General features: G+C 31.3%; 1 protein-coding gene across 1 annotated transcript in view; it reads left to right on the forward strand.

Annotated features, from left to right (window-relative positions):
* The window catches only part of LOC113514889 (phospholipid-transporting ATPase VA), a 70,550-nt gene that overhangs the window by 38,027 nt on the left and 17,413 nt on the right, over positions 1-15,110 (forward strand). The window contains exons 2-3 of the mRNA XM_052902743.1: positions 11,808-12,012; positions 13,757-14,587. Coding sequence (XP_052758703.1) covers positions 11,808-12,012; positions 13,757-14,587 — 1,036 coding nt within the window. The remainder of the gene's footprint in view (positions 1-11,807; positions 12,013-13,756; positions 14,588-15,110) is intronic.

Consider the following 15,110-nt stretch of genomic DNA (forward strand, 5'->3'; position numbering starts at 1 on the left):
GTATTTACTGGGTTATTTGTCATTTTTCAAATTAATACAGTAGAATCTCAATTATTCGAATCAAATAAAACCATGATTATTCGGTATAATTGAAAATCCAGATATTCGTTTTTAAAGTCAAATCAGAGAATAATTAAATTTTAATATTTTTTTTTATCATGTAAAGAGTTTTACATACGTCATTTAGACAATACGATAAAAAAAATTACGAACTATAAAGATAATGGATTACATAATACCTATTTACACAATTAATACCATTTCTAAATTGGTAATTAGAGTCATGAAGAAAAAATCCGGATAATCGATGTTTGGATAATCAATTGCACTATTTTTAATAAAAAGAAATAGGTAAGTAAACTAGAATAACATTATTGTCATCTGGGATTTGACGTAGGGAAATAAATCAATAATGGTAATCCATGTCGCGACTGTATAGTTTAATAAATGCACTTTTTCTGAAGTCACGATGCTAAGGCACTGTGATTACGCGACAAGGCTTTTGCATAAAATAATAAAGACTGGAAGACCTTGTTCGATCGATCAGTGACGCCTCTACATTATGTAGGTAAAGTACTCAATAACAAATAAGAAAAATCAGGGCACTAGCTTAACTTCTGTAACATTTAAATTATAATAATATCTGAAAATAGACAATTTATTAATTATATTTAGTCATCATTAATTATCTAATATTTAAAGCTTAATTAACTGTTATAAAAATTTACATAAAATCGATAAAAATGTGTACAACTAAGATTCAGTAAGTAAAAGGTCAATCGCGTTTTGTAACGATACTGCAATTTTGTTGTTCCCATAGAACCGACAAGCGATAGATAAATACTTAATAATAAACAGATGTTCGTGAAGATAATGATTCATAGATGCCCACTTTGATTTGTTTAATTAAGACTAGGTATAAGACCATAGAAATTAGTTTTTATATAATCCGAAAAACCTTGACTACTGCTCATTCTATAAGTACTTAATTTATTATAATTTGTACCTTTTTAACAGAGAATTACAAAACCAATTGTAATCGACAACAGGGATATGATTTAGTCTACATTCCAAAAGGTACTAACTCTTCAAATTTTATTTTACGAATTTATCAAGTAGGGTTGTTTCTATTTGTTGGAGGGCGTTACAGAGCCTATAAATATTAATCCATCCATCTCAACCTTCTTCAGAACGTAAATTAAGCGTAAATAATGTGCATAATGCAATGAGATGGTATATATTATCGCTTGTACCGGATCTTAATGTTGAATGAAGTTTCTAATACGCCTAGCAGTAGAGGCCAAGAGTGAATGCTGTGACCTTCACATTGGCTGCCATGCCCGACATCGCCACTTCACTGATGTAAGACACGTATTTGTGCCAATTCAAGATCAGCTGATTTGAACCGCACCACGCCTCACCGCGCCTAAATACCGCTCATTCATCTTTAAGAGAAAGTGACCTCAGAAAATAGCCGCTCTCAAATGACACCCTAATCGGTATGTCTGGTTTAAACATGAACAAACTTTGTATCACAGACGATGATTCACGAAGTCGTTTCAAATTTATTTTCTTATACTAATTCTTACTTCCTTACAAATATATGCATAAATGCAAAAAAATATTTTTTTTTGTTTGTCTCTTATCGTCTTCAGCTCAACCACTCGTGAAATTTGCTATACACGTATAGACAAAGGCTACTATTTATCCTTAATATATCTCGGTTACGCGGACGAGTTTGCGAGTAACAGCTAGTTTTAAAATAATTATAAAATATGAAAGAAAACCTACACTATTGAGGTTGCTATTAAACTCTTTATTAGAATCACAATGAAACAGAAAACTAAGGTTTTCTATTATAATAAAGATATGTTTTAAAAGACTACAGCATAAGCAATTAATATTTTGTAATTGGTTCCAATATATTGGCATTTACTTAATCATCATAATTATTAAACAAATTATTGATCTCAATAGCAGTATTAGTCCAGTAGTTTATTATTTTATTGTCTAGTTCTCTTTTAACTATTTCTTTATAATGTAACAAACTCTAAAAATAATTAGTCCAGCAGATTTGATTAAATATTGTTATTACAATTCTTGTTTTTTAGTTCACCCACAATGCGATACTAATCAGTGTTTAATGAGTTTTTTTCCACCGATTTGAATTTTTATTGTTAACTTCTGTTTGCTTGTGTACAAGTAAAATGAGCAATTCCATTCTCAAATGTTAAATCAAATACTAAATAATAAAATGGTACATGTTAAATTTTTATTTCCCATTTAATTAGCAAGTCCTTATTTATATATCTGTTCCTTAGTTCTGATATTATTATTCCCTTTATTACAAAGATCCGAGTGGAAAATGGTTAGAAATAAACTTTTTGAAATAATAATCGGTTAGGTACTGATTAATTAAAACTTCTGTATCTTTACAAATATGCAACTAATACGTAACAATAGTTACAAAATGTTATCATATACCAGATACACAAGCCATAGAAATATTTAGATAGTATAACTTAAATTATGTTGAAATTGTATAATGTGATTCATATTGAGTACCTGTCTCACGTTTAACTGTCATTTATATTACCGAAAATTAATGATACCGGAATCACAAAGTAACCGTATCTGTATTTAATCCTGTCCCGAAATACTGTATTGCCGGATACAATGATAACGTTATATCGTGCGTGTATAAAGAAACATTGAGAAAACGATCAAATTAAAAAAATTAATTAATAATATATCATTGATAAGTAAAGAATAAGATAATGCAGTTCCTTATTTACATGATAATAATCTTATGTTTATTTTAGAGCAGGTTTATGCAGTACAAGTTTATAATAAATATTCAGTAACCAATGAAGATTCTACTAATAAATATGTAGTTACTGAGTGGACAACAAAGATCGGTATTGAAGAAGAGAAAAAAAAAAACATGGTGACATTAAACAAAAAAAGTAATGACTTGACTGACAAATAAATGACATATTGATGTTTATATACACACTATCGCTAATTAACTTTTTGTATATTGCGTTGTCAGTAATTCATTGAACATAGTACCCACAAAGACTAAAACTAGTAATGAAGAGTTACTATTAAACTTACCAAAATCACAAAAGAAAAATTCTAAAAACTTTCGAAAACAGAAGAGATTAATGTTAGGAAACTTTATATTACATGATAAATTTATGAACTTTGTAATAGAAGGTAGATTGAAGAAAGAAGGGGAAGGGGAAAACCAAGACATAGTTACAAGATCAAACAGATTAAGGAAGAAGTTGGTGTCCTATCGTATCAAGAGGTAAAGAGACACCGAAAATCGTGATGAGTGGAAAGAACTCTGAATTTCTCTGTTAACTTAGTTTAGGGTACTTGAAATTAAGCAGCCAGCATTGTTAGAATTTCTGAACAGTTTCAATAAAATTAATACAGTTAAAATCTTCACTTATGCACAAATAAATAAATTGTATATTAAATTATTCTTACGTCACTTCGTAATGGTCATTACCCGACTAGGAAAGGATTAAGGTATGGAAACTTATGGAAAAATCTCATACACTTATGACGTTTTTGGTAATATCGAAGATGTGTAACATCTCATTTTTAGTAAAAATAAGTACGTGAGACGACTATTGAGCAAGTTAATATTATGGATTTTGGAAAAATTAGTTCCTTTCAGCATAACTCACACCCGATGCTAGGTAAATTAGCATTTAAAATTGTAAAAGTTCGAGAGCAGGTACAATGGAACTGGCATCTCTTTTAAGGGGAAAAAACCCCTTGACTATTAACAAAGAGAAAAGAATTCAACAAAACCATTGTTGGCCTCTTTGCAAACGACGATTAATTAATGATGGGAGCGTGGGAATTGCTTATATTTAAATATCCATTAAATTCAACTTGCGTAACATTCAAAGCTGACAACATGACATGCTTGTATTATATACAAATACTTGTCATTATTTCTTTTGTATTTTTTTTTACTCTACCAAAGCATTCGACTCATAATTAATATGTTCTACGCTCGAAACATCAAACGTTTCAAATATAATGTACAAGAATACAACATACCGATTTATTGCGATATTAGATAAATGAAATATATCTAAAAATTTTTTACCTAGAGAAATTACCTTTACATTAATATCGTGAGAATTGATATTAAAATCAATCGGATAGACAACAAACTGTACATACAACTTTCAACTGGCACAAAATGTAGTTTCTTTTTAACTAATAAATGATTACACAAATACATATGTAATTTTGGGACAATTATATGTAAATGGTTTTTTTAGAAATCAACCAAATTTACAAAGACGAAACAAGTAAAACAACTTTAAATACTTCTATTTTTTAAGAACACTTTATTACAAATTAAAATGTATCTCATCTAATGCTGATTAAATTACAAAAAATACTTTCAGATTTAGTTGAGACGAATTTTAGAAATTGTGTGGGCTTTTCAATTACTGAATTGAAAGGATTTGTCACGTTCAGGTTTCTATTTTATCGTTCGAATTTAATTATATTTCTACGCTGAAAGGACAAAATAAATATGCGCTATTTATGGAATTTTACAGGAAAGTAAATAACAAAACGGAAAGAAAAAATGAATGATAACAGGTTGCATTGTAAATTTTTGAAATGGTAAAACAATTAATGCAATATCTTTGATGATTTAATATCTTTGTCGCCGTATGGTCCCGGCGTAAAATGGGCCACCCCTTCCATTCCTGTGGATGTCGTAGAAGGCGACTAAGGGAGCTTAATGGTTGAGGGCGAGAGATGGGCAGCAGCGTCCCTCTTAAAACATCACTAAAGCCTAACTGCGTTTGCCAACCCTGCCAACGCCTGCCAAGCATGGCAACTACTGGTAAAACCCCTCAATAGGGGGAGGCCTTTGTTTAGCAGTGGACAATTAACGGCTGATATGCTGATGATGATGAATATCTTTGTATTTTTGATATTTTTTATATAAATAAAAAATAGTAAACGACTAAAAGATGTAGAAACCTAAGCAAGATCTATATTTTACTATTTTGTAACTTAGCTAATTCGCTATCAATTACACTCAGTTAGTGGCGATTTAGGCAGTCAGTAGTAGAATAATATAATTTAGTAAATATATTATATTAATCATTCGACATAGAAAAAAAAACTGAAATAACATAGAACTCAATATTGGTCAAAGTAGCCTTTAATACATTTTGCCTTTCCAGCGTCGGTTTAAACTCTATTCACCCTGATTTCGATTAAGTTGAACCGGATTAGTGACATCATCTGTTGCTGTTGTAAAAGCCTTAACGACATGTACTTACTTTGACACTTAAGTTCTTTTCCACGAGTCCCTCGACAGTAAACTCTTGTACAAACAACTCTTGTCCATTTTCGGACCATGACTCATTTTAACATATATAGAGGTGTATTTAGCTATTTATAGTTATATGTTGTTTCACAATTAAATTACATCATCGAACTGATACAATGCATTGTAAATATTCGGCATGTGTCAGAATTTACAATGAAACAATATCAGATATTGCTCGGGACTTAACTATTGAATATAAATGGTAGTTAAAATAATTTTAAACAATGACTAAATAATTTAAGACAATAAACCATCTATATTTTAAGTTGCAGTACATCATAGAACAAGTTTAAAGTTTATGTAAAGTTAGCACTAAAAATTTGGAAGTACTTGATATTTTGTTATTAGTAAAAGACTTTCGGTTTTCATTTATCAAGAATTTTATTGGGTGATTAACATTGTAATTCGCTGTCAGAACACTTAAAATAATACTGAAATTGTTTGTTTTTTTTTTTTCAAAAGAGGTTTGTTGGAATTGCATTTGGCATTCCATTGTTTCTGCCTACCCTAATGGGAAACAGGCGTGACAGATATGTATGTATGTTTGTCTTTATAATTTCATAGATATAGATAAGAAGAGATCCGCATAATATTTTTGTATGTCCAATCCAATTTTCAATAGATTTCAAAGAGGAGGTTATCAAATCGGTTGTATTGTTTGTTACCTCATAACTCCGTCAGATTAAACCGATTTGGAATATTTTTTTTATCTTACGAAAGGATTTCCTTTCGTAATAAAAAAACTTACAAAGACGTTATGTACTTAAAAAGAAATTTTATCAAAATCGGAACATACAAAAAAACTGGTTTTGGCTAGAATGGAAGTGTGCTCTTTTTTTTGTGGAACATAATTGTAATATTTGTGCATCACAATATTAAATTATTGGAACAATTTATTACCTACACAACTAAATTTAAATTATATGAGTAGGATGTCGTTGGATATAATGAAATAACCACGGTGGTTAAGTATAAAAGGAGAAAAACTTAAAGAAATTTTATTTCAATATATAGGAATAAATTATTAATATTTTATAACATTGAAACAAATATTTAACTTATTATTAAATATTTTATATATAATATTAAATTTATTTTATTATTTATTTATTTTCGATACTCACTAGCTACTGCCTCATGTTTATCAATAATTGTCCATTTCATTCTCAATGTGTTCATTGCTCTCAGATTTATTATTACCGCGTCTGCACGTGAAGTGTAGCCAATTGTTTTACATTGAAACAATAGAACCCAACGAATGAAAGTTTAACCGCTCGTTACAGAGACACTTGCGTGTTTGCACACGTACTGACGTCAAAACTCATCCATTTTGTTTGATCCGATAAAGGAATTTTCCTCGCATGCGACAGACAGATTTGCAGTACAATAAAATTTATATACCTAAAGAGAAACTTAAGCAGGGGTATAAAATACAAAAATAGAGAACAGTTGATCTACGTATTTGATAAAGTAGACATTACTTGCATGTTTAGTTACATGCAATGTAAATGTAATATTAGTACCTATCGAAATCAAAATTACATAAAATAGACGTCAAATGGATCCATGTTTCATTGCCCTATCAAGCTTCAATCAAAAACGACAGTTGCATCAAAATTTAACCCGAAGTTTACGTTTGGTGTTAATTAAATAATTAAGTAACAAATTACCTAGTAATTTGACGCTTAAAACCATGTTTGCATACCGCAGAGCTACGAAAGAAGCCAATGAAGCGTCACAGATACGGTCACGCCTATGTTTATTCCGTATTGCATTATCACCACTGTTTGCAGCGTTGCCCACGACAGGCCGGACGGGGTGACGTGGCCATTGTCTTGTCCACTTCATGACTTCTCTAATTGGTCACGTCAAGTGCTTGACACGCTTTCCGATATTATCTACTTCATATAAGTACATTACATTATAATCATTGATATATTCCATACTCGTGATTTTGCTCCGCAAACATTACACAAACACAAAACACTGATTGCAATCTTGTTAAAAAATATATTATTGCCTTAGATTATATAGATAGTGTCTCCATACAAATGCTTCGAAAAATGTAGGTCACATTTTTCATACAATTTTGCGTAGTAAATAGTTATAAATGATTCCTTTATAACTTCTATGATTTTTTTGTCTTAAAATTTTTGTATCTTTTTAATGCGTAAAAAATCGTTTTATTTTTAAAAAAATTATATAGATACATCAAGATAAATTATGTGTGTAAGTATAACGAACACATAATAAGAAAACAAATATTAGTAATAAAAAAACACAAGTCAGCTAATTGTCAAATTAGCTAACAAAAAGTTGACTCGTTTTTGTGACTATCTATATAATGTAAGATTTTTGCATACTCTCATCGTTATATTTTTTTTTTCTTTCTTTTTTTCTTAATTAAGTAGAGAGTAATTCTCTGTTCTGTTTGCGTTTACTATATGAAAACAAATACAATGATACGGAACTGACTCACTACTCTGCCTTTATACAGTGTATCACTAGTACGGGGGGTAGCTGTCAATCTTTGTTATAAGAATAACCAATTTATAAGAAAATCAATATTTATATACCCACATTTGTTTATTTTCGTGGATAGTGGCCACATATATATGACTGTCATTTAAGGGAGTAAATCTTATCGATTCCAAAAAATAATGTTAATATATCCCGTAATGATACATTAAAAAATACAGATAAGAAGTTCTTAATTTTTGAAGTCACAGAAAAATCGATTATAACCCATTATTATTATTATTTAGCATAGGTATTTAAAACAGTCTTGGCATATCTTTTTAGAATCAAATCAAATTATACTTCCAGAATGGATAATCGATTGGTCAAATAATAAAATGCAACATTGGAAATCGAAAGCAAATACAGATTACTGTTGATTACGTAAATAAATAGATGTGACAAAGTAGCGAAACTTTATAGTTACTTACTTTTATTATGTTTTAGTATTAGTTTGATATTATAAATGGGAAAGTTTTTTAAGTTATTTGGATGTTTTTTTGCAATTAAACGGCTGAACGGATTTGAATGAAAATTTGTACACTTAAATAAAAGTAATGTCATTTTATTGCTAAAAGGTTTGTAAGTACACTTTTTTTATACCACTAAGGTGACATACAAGCATACGGCCCACCTGATGGATGATGAACGATTATCGTAGCCTATGAACGCTTGGCTGCGCACCTCGGCTCGCTGAGCGTGAACTGAAGATATTCGCGACATAGTCACAGATCGTCATCATCAGACCTCATCGTCAGAGGCTCGCGCTCGCGTCACGGCCGCTCACTATTAAGGGTCACAAATGGTCCTAAAACTAGTTGAGTTTTCTCGACTTAATTACAGATAAGGTAGCTATTACATTAAAAGCCATGTTATATTTTCTACTAAATCTACCACGTATAATGAATCGAATACTATAGATTTATATTTTGTTTTTAATTTATAAAGTTTTTTTTTTTTTATAAAGTTTTCTTTTCATTTAAATTATAACCTTAATGTTGTATATTATTTAATTATACCAATAAAATAAACAAACAATACAACTATTTAGTGAGAAATGGCAAAATGTTAAATACATTGAGAAGAAAAATAAATCTGTAAATTTAGATTTTTTTGTACATCCGAATCTCACGTCTGTATTTTTTACATTGAAACGATTGTAATACCGACGTTTTGTATTGTTATGCCAATAGACAAATACTTGTAACAACACAATTTGTCAGCGTTCGTGACAGAAAGCGGGAAAATGTATTCTGTTATCGCTGCGGAATCACTTTCGTTCGTGATTCTTTACCGCTACTTAACGAGTTCGTGACCTGTTGCTTTTCCGTACTTCGAAGGTTTAAACCCTGCGCAGACGATGGACATTTGTCGGCGTAAAACTGCTTTTAAACCGACTATAAAAAAGGAGGTTCTTAATTCGATTGTATTATTTTTTATGTTTGTTACCTCATAATTCCTTCAGTTCTAAACCGATTTGGAAAATTCTTTTTTATCTGAAAGGATAGGTTTACAGATTAGTTCCATGGAAATTTTATCAAAATCGGTTCAGTAATTTATTTTGTAGGTCAAACTAACTGGCTTTGTCACAATTAAAGTCGGTTTTTATTTGTGGGACACAACCTGTAATTTCTATTTTTTTTTTGTGACAAATATCTGTGCGTTTTAATTTTTAAGGTTCTGTAACTCTAAAGAAAAAAAAAGGGAATCTCTGTCCCACTGACAGAAGGACTTCGATCTGTTTATCTGTTCGTCTGTCATAGCCAATGTTGCTCTGAAATTACTAGACGAATTGAGTTAAAATTTTATACACATATATAAATGAGTGACTCAACGACGAACGTATAAAATAAATAAATTTTAAATATGGGGACTAATTTAAGAAATAAAAATAAATGTTTTGCTGACTGTATCTTGTGACATATCAAATGAATGGGCTTGTTATGAGAGTCTCGAATTCTTTACCAATTGATTACGGGAAAAGCTATAAAAAGTCTTTAGTATTTTAACTAACATAGGGAATTTCTCAATATTTGTGCGTATGAATTTTATTTGCTGTAATATTATTACAACTTCATACATAAATTTTTTAAGTTACGACAAAAAAAATGGTCAGATTTAAAATAACTTATAGGACCTAGATAACGTACGAAACCCTCTGCACGCGAGTTTAACTCACACTTGTTCACGGGGAAGAGACTGTTAGTAATGCGAAATACCAGCTCCATTGCTAGCATTATACCGTCTCTGGTAGAACCAGGCCCAGGTGGGCCATGAGGGGTGGGGGAAACTGTCATGCTGAATTTCAGGTTTATTTATCACGATGCACTAACAGTTACTTTTATAAATTGATGATTCCAAAAAAGAGACACTGATTGTAGTTTGTATGCATGCATCTTTGTATTCAAAATGTATTTCGATGATTGGCTCTCGTTGATTTTACAAAATCTTAAAATTCGAACATGGCAAACATAGAAAGAATTATTATCTTCAGACAGTACCTATCCATCGTCTACTCAGGCCATTACTTGCATTGCCCTTACAATATCATCGGAACTTCATAATGGCACTGGTTATATGGAACTGGTATTACTACTGCCTGAGGATGGTGCCCTCTGCTATCAAGAGTAACACGACGGCTTTACACGACGAAGAACGATCCAATTGGCATACGTTTTTAAACTATTCAACAAGAGTTTAAAAAATTAGAGATAAGATTCTATCATGGAGAGAGAGAGAGAAGATTTTATACAATTTTCGTAATCACCCTAGAAGGCCTATGTTCAGCAGTGGACAGTTAATGGCTGATAATGATCGTGATTTTATTTTGAATTTGGTTTCGAAATTTTTAATATTTTCATGGCATATGATAGAAATTACATAATTGTTTAATACCTATCTACTAACATACAATTAATGTTTATATGCCAATTTATTAATATTACACTACACGTTTCCTTATTAGAATATTTACATAATTCCAATAGTTATATAAGGAAAACATAGTTTAACAATTATATTTAATCATGCTTAACTTTTCCCCTCTATGATTCTCATGTCTGAGTAATTTTCACATTCTTCGGTATTATTAGTTCCCACATTAATAATTGGACGTTAATAATTATGATTAAAAAAACCCAGTTTATAATATCGCACAGTTTTTTTTTTTACGATCGCTATTTTTATGGTGTCACCGTATAGTTCGTATTACACTTCTATATTAACGGTTAACCACAGTAGCTCGTAACTAACATGGACATAATTTTACAGATCTCACAGGAAAAATCCTAATTCTGATAGTATTATAATAACGACGAACCTGCAAAATTAATATAAGTGATACTCTTCATCAAATTTAAATAGAATTTTTAATTCTAATGTATTCTAGATTGACTCTTTTTTAAAAAAGAAATTATTCTTACATTTGTTTATATAAAATAATATTTTGAACGTGTTTGTACTCGCTACTTTATCCGTGTAATCGAGATTATGCATAGGAATAGAATGGTAACCTTACTTGTACTATCGATTTATATGAGATGATAGATGAGATATTCCATCGTGACGGACTCTATAAGAATTAACCACGATGGCTTCCAAGGGAAACCGCCTTGGAGGTCGACTTTAGAGATTATATTGCTAGCATTAGTGTTGTTAGAGCCCTTTAGTAACAATCTTTAAGAGAATTTGATATTTGTTAAGTATGGTGTAATCTCGTGTTATGCTATTATAAATAGAAGAAACAGACTCACTTTCATATCTGATATATTAGTAAGAATTAAAACTGGGAATAAGAAATATTAGGTATTAAACATATATAATTGTAACTACAATATATAGATACTGTTATACATATATTACCTATCTCTTATTAAAATTATAACTATTTTTTCTTTTTCTTTCGCAGATCAGTAGAGCGGTACGTGCGAGTGAAGTGGCGGGATGTCCGCGTCGGAGACATTATACACCTGTCGAACAATGAAGCCGTGCCGGCCGATATGGTGTTGTTACATTCCTCAAACCCCATAGGTATCTGTTACCTAGACACGTGTAATCTCGACGGGGAAACTAATTTGAAACAAAGAATAGTGGCGCCCGGTTTTAAAGACAAGGTAAATCTTCTGTACATATAAAATCGTTTGTACTGACTGATTTGTCAATGCATAGTGCATATCCTAAACCACAAGGGTTCAAAACTTGAAATTAAGGCGATTGATACATTTTAAGACGTAAACATTTTTTGAAATTTCTACCCTAAACTATGGATGAGCGGTTGTATGGAAACTTGTAATTTTCCAAGTTAGAAACATAAAATTTCATATACAAGCTTCTACTTAGAAATAAATAAATATGTATTGCACTGTTTTCGAATTTAAATTTTGAATTTGTTTCCAAAAAGAATGAAATAGGAGTGGAAGCTTTATAAGGAGTCTCTGTCATTTTTTAAGAAGAAAGTAATATTTAATGCTTCTTATCGAAAATAAATACATATATACTTATTTATTTGTTTTTAGAAATTTAATCCCAAACGGAAGAAATGGAGTGAAAACATTAGTATAAAAATAAAAAAATGGTTAGATCTACTTGAAATTTACTGTTTGAATATTTCTTGATTGAACTAATACATGTTGTATTTGAAAATAAAGTGAAATTCTACCCCTCATACAAGAAAGGGATGGCATTTTTTTATTCTTGTTTTTAAGAGTTTACACGTTTATATAGGCATGTTCGCTTTATACACATACTTCTTTGTACAAATAATGAAATACAAAAAGTCTCAATGTTATTCCCTAGAGAGGTGCAAGAAATATATTTTCTTTATATATCTTTAGTGAATTAGCGAAGTTTAAACTCTGTTTAAATATATAAGAGTATATAAGGAAAAATAAAAACGTCACTATATTCTTTTTGTAAACGGAATGAAATTGCATACTTCTTACTTTGAAAATCACTGACTTCCATACAATCATTTATCGGTTTATCCTCTACATATACTTACGATAACGAAGCCACGGTCTACAACTAGTAGGTAATATGTTTACTTGAGTCAAAAACAATAAATTGTCTCCTATACAGATAGTATCATATAGTACTTGAAAGGTGGACGTGCCGTATTATTAAAGGATTCTAATAGTTTCTAGTAATATTGTAGTTAATTCAGAGTTATGAGGTAACAAGCATAAAAAACGACGATGAATGGGCAGCAGCGTCCCTCTTAAATTATCTCTAAAAGCCTAACTGCGGTTGCAAACCCGCCTGCCAAGCTTCTTATTTTCAATGTCGGTTGAAAAGACAGTTCCGAAGGCCTCCTAGTCTCTAACGGACAAACTGACTTTATACATATAATAAGTAAAGAGAAAAAAATAAAGTAAAAAGAAAGAAAGAGACTAACTTACAGTTGTCCGTGGTATCTTATTTACCCTTTCAGTTGAAATTTTTAAAACTAAATGTATTTTATATACATTAGATATACCAAAACTAATTATCTGACGGCCCGCCAGGAGTAATTTTACTGACATTTACATATAATTTGTACCCTAAACATAGGGTTCTAGAATATTGTCATAAATTATTCCACAAAACAACAGTTCTAATGTCATCGTGCGTCTAGCAGAACGATTAAACGACGCTTTGATGTTTTAATGGGCGTTGTAATATCCGAAAAATTTTTTTGCTATTATGAATGGTTACCTCAAAGAAACAGACCGTGAGAAAAACTTTCTCTAAAATCACTATTCAAATCTACAGACGCGCAATTCTGTATAGTGACACTGTAACCTAATTCTCTATATTTATTACTTGCTTACTATATACAAGTTGAATAATTGAGAATTTGTAAATGCTTTTCCTTTACAGCACGCAGAGTTCAATCCATTAAAATTTAGAAGTACCGTAGAAGTGGAAAGACCATCGACTAAAATTTATCGATTTACCGGCACGATTTCACATCCGGACGGTGCACGAGTACCGCTCAACTCGGAACATCTTCTTTTAAGGGAATGCACGATCAAAAATACAGATTACGTAGAAGGCATTGTTGTTTACGCGGGACACGAAACTAAAGCTATGCTCAACAACGGTGGTCCGAGATACAAATGCTCCAGTTTAGAGAAAAAGATGAACACGGACATCATTTGGTGTGTCTTGGTGTTGCTTTTTTTATGTTGCGCCGGCGCAGTTGGCTGCAAAGTTTGGTTAGATCAATACTACACACCTGACATGCCGATGTATAAATTTGTCCCTTTTGTTCCATACGATGCAAAACCGGCGTACGAGGGTTTATTGATATTTTGGACTTACATAATAGCTCTTCAAGTCATGATACCTGTGTCTTTATATGTCACTATAGAAATGACGAAACTCCTCCAAGTGTATCATATACATCAAGATGTAGAAATGTACGATCCAGCAACGAACACTCGAACCGAATGTCGAGCGTTGAACATAACCGAAGAATTGGGGCAGATTAACTATTTATTTAGCGACAAAACAGGGACTTTAACAGAGAACAAGATGGTGTTCAGGCGATGCACGGTAGGAGGCGTGGACTATGACCATCCGCCTGGTCCGCCTGCTGAACCTTCGTCAACTCTGCCGCCAATAGTCACACCCATAACTAAAGTGTCGCCAAATAGAAGAATGCTTCAACACTTGCTAGACAGTAACGATACCCAACATACACAGAAGGTATTTGAATAGTTTTTTTTTTTTTTATAAACTACATAGATCGTCACCTGCTTCTGACCTAAAACCTTTACCTCATTTTTACCGATTTCATTTCATACATCTCATACAAGCTTGCCAGTTTTTGGTACTTCTATTTTGTTATTCTTTAGAATATGGCCACTTTGTCGATATAAGTTCATCCTAAACCGACATTCTTTTTAAGGAGGAGTAATTGAACAAGTCGGATCCACTTTTTAATTATTTTGGAATTGCAGACAAGCTGATGGAAAATGGTAATCGGAATGTATAGAGTTAAATAGTACCATGGACATTTCAGAATACAGGATAAAGCCCATGACGCTCACCACGCGTTGCCATTCCTGAATTACATACCATTCAAAGCACTCAGAACCACTCACTTCTGTCAGCATTCCAAATTAAACATAATTTTCTCAACCCTAATTACTATATACTCTTTCAAACCAATGACTTTTAATTTATATAAAGTGAAAAGAATAGTTTATTATATCCGTTTCAATAGATC

Source organism: Galleria mellonella, unplaced genomic scaffold (genome assembly GCF_026898425.1).
Source record: "Galleria mellonella isolate WM207_F2 unplaced genomic scaffold, CSIRO_AGI_GalMel_v1 utg96, whole genome shotgun sequence".
NCBI classification, from domain to species: domain Eukaryota; kingdom Metazoa; phylum Arthropoda; class Insecta; order Lepidoptera; family Pyralidae; genus Galleria; species Galleria mellonella.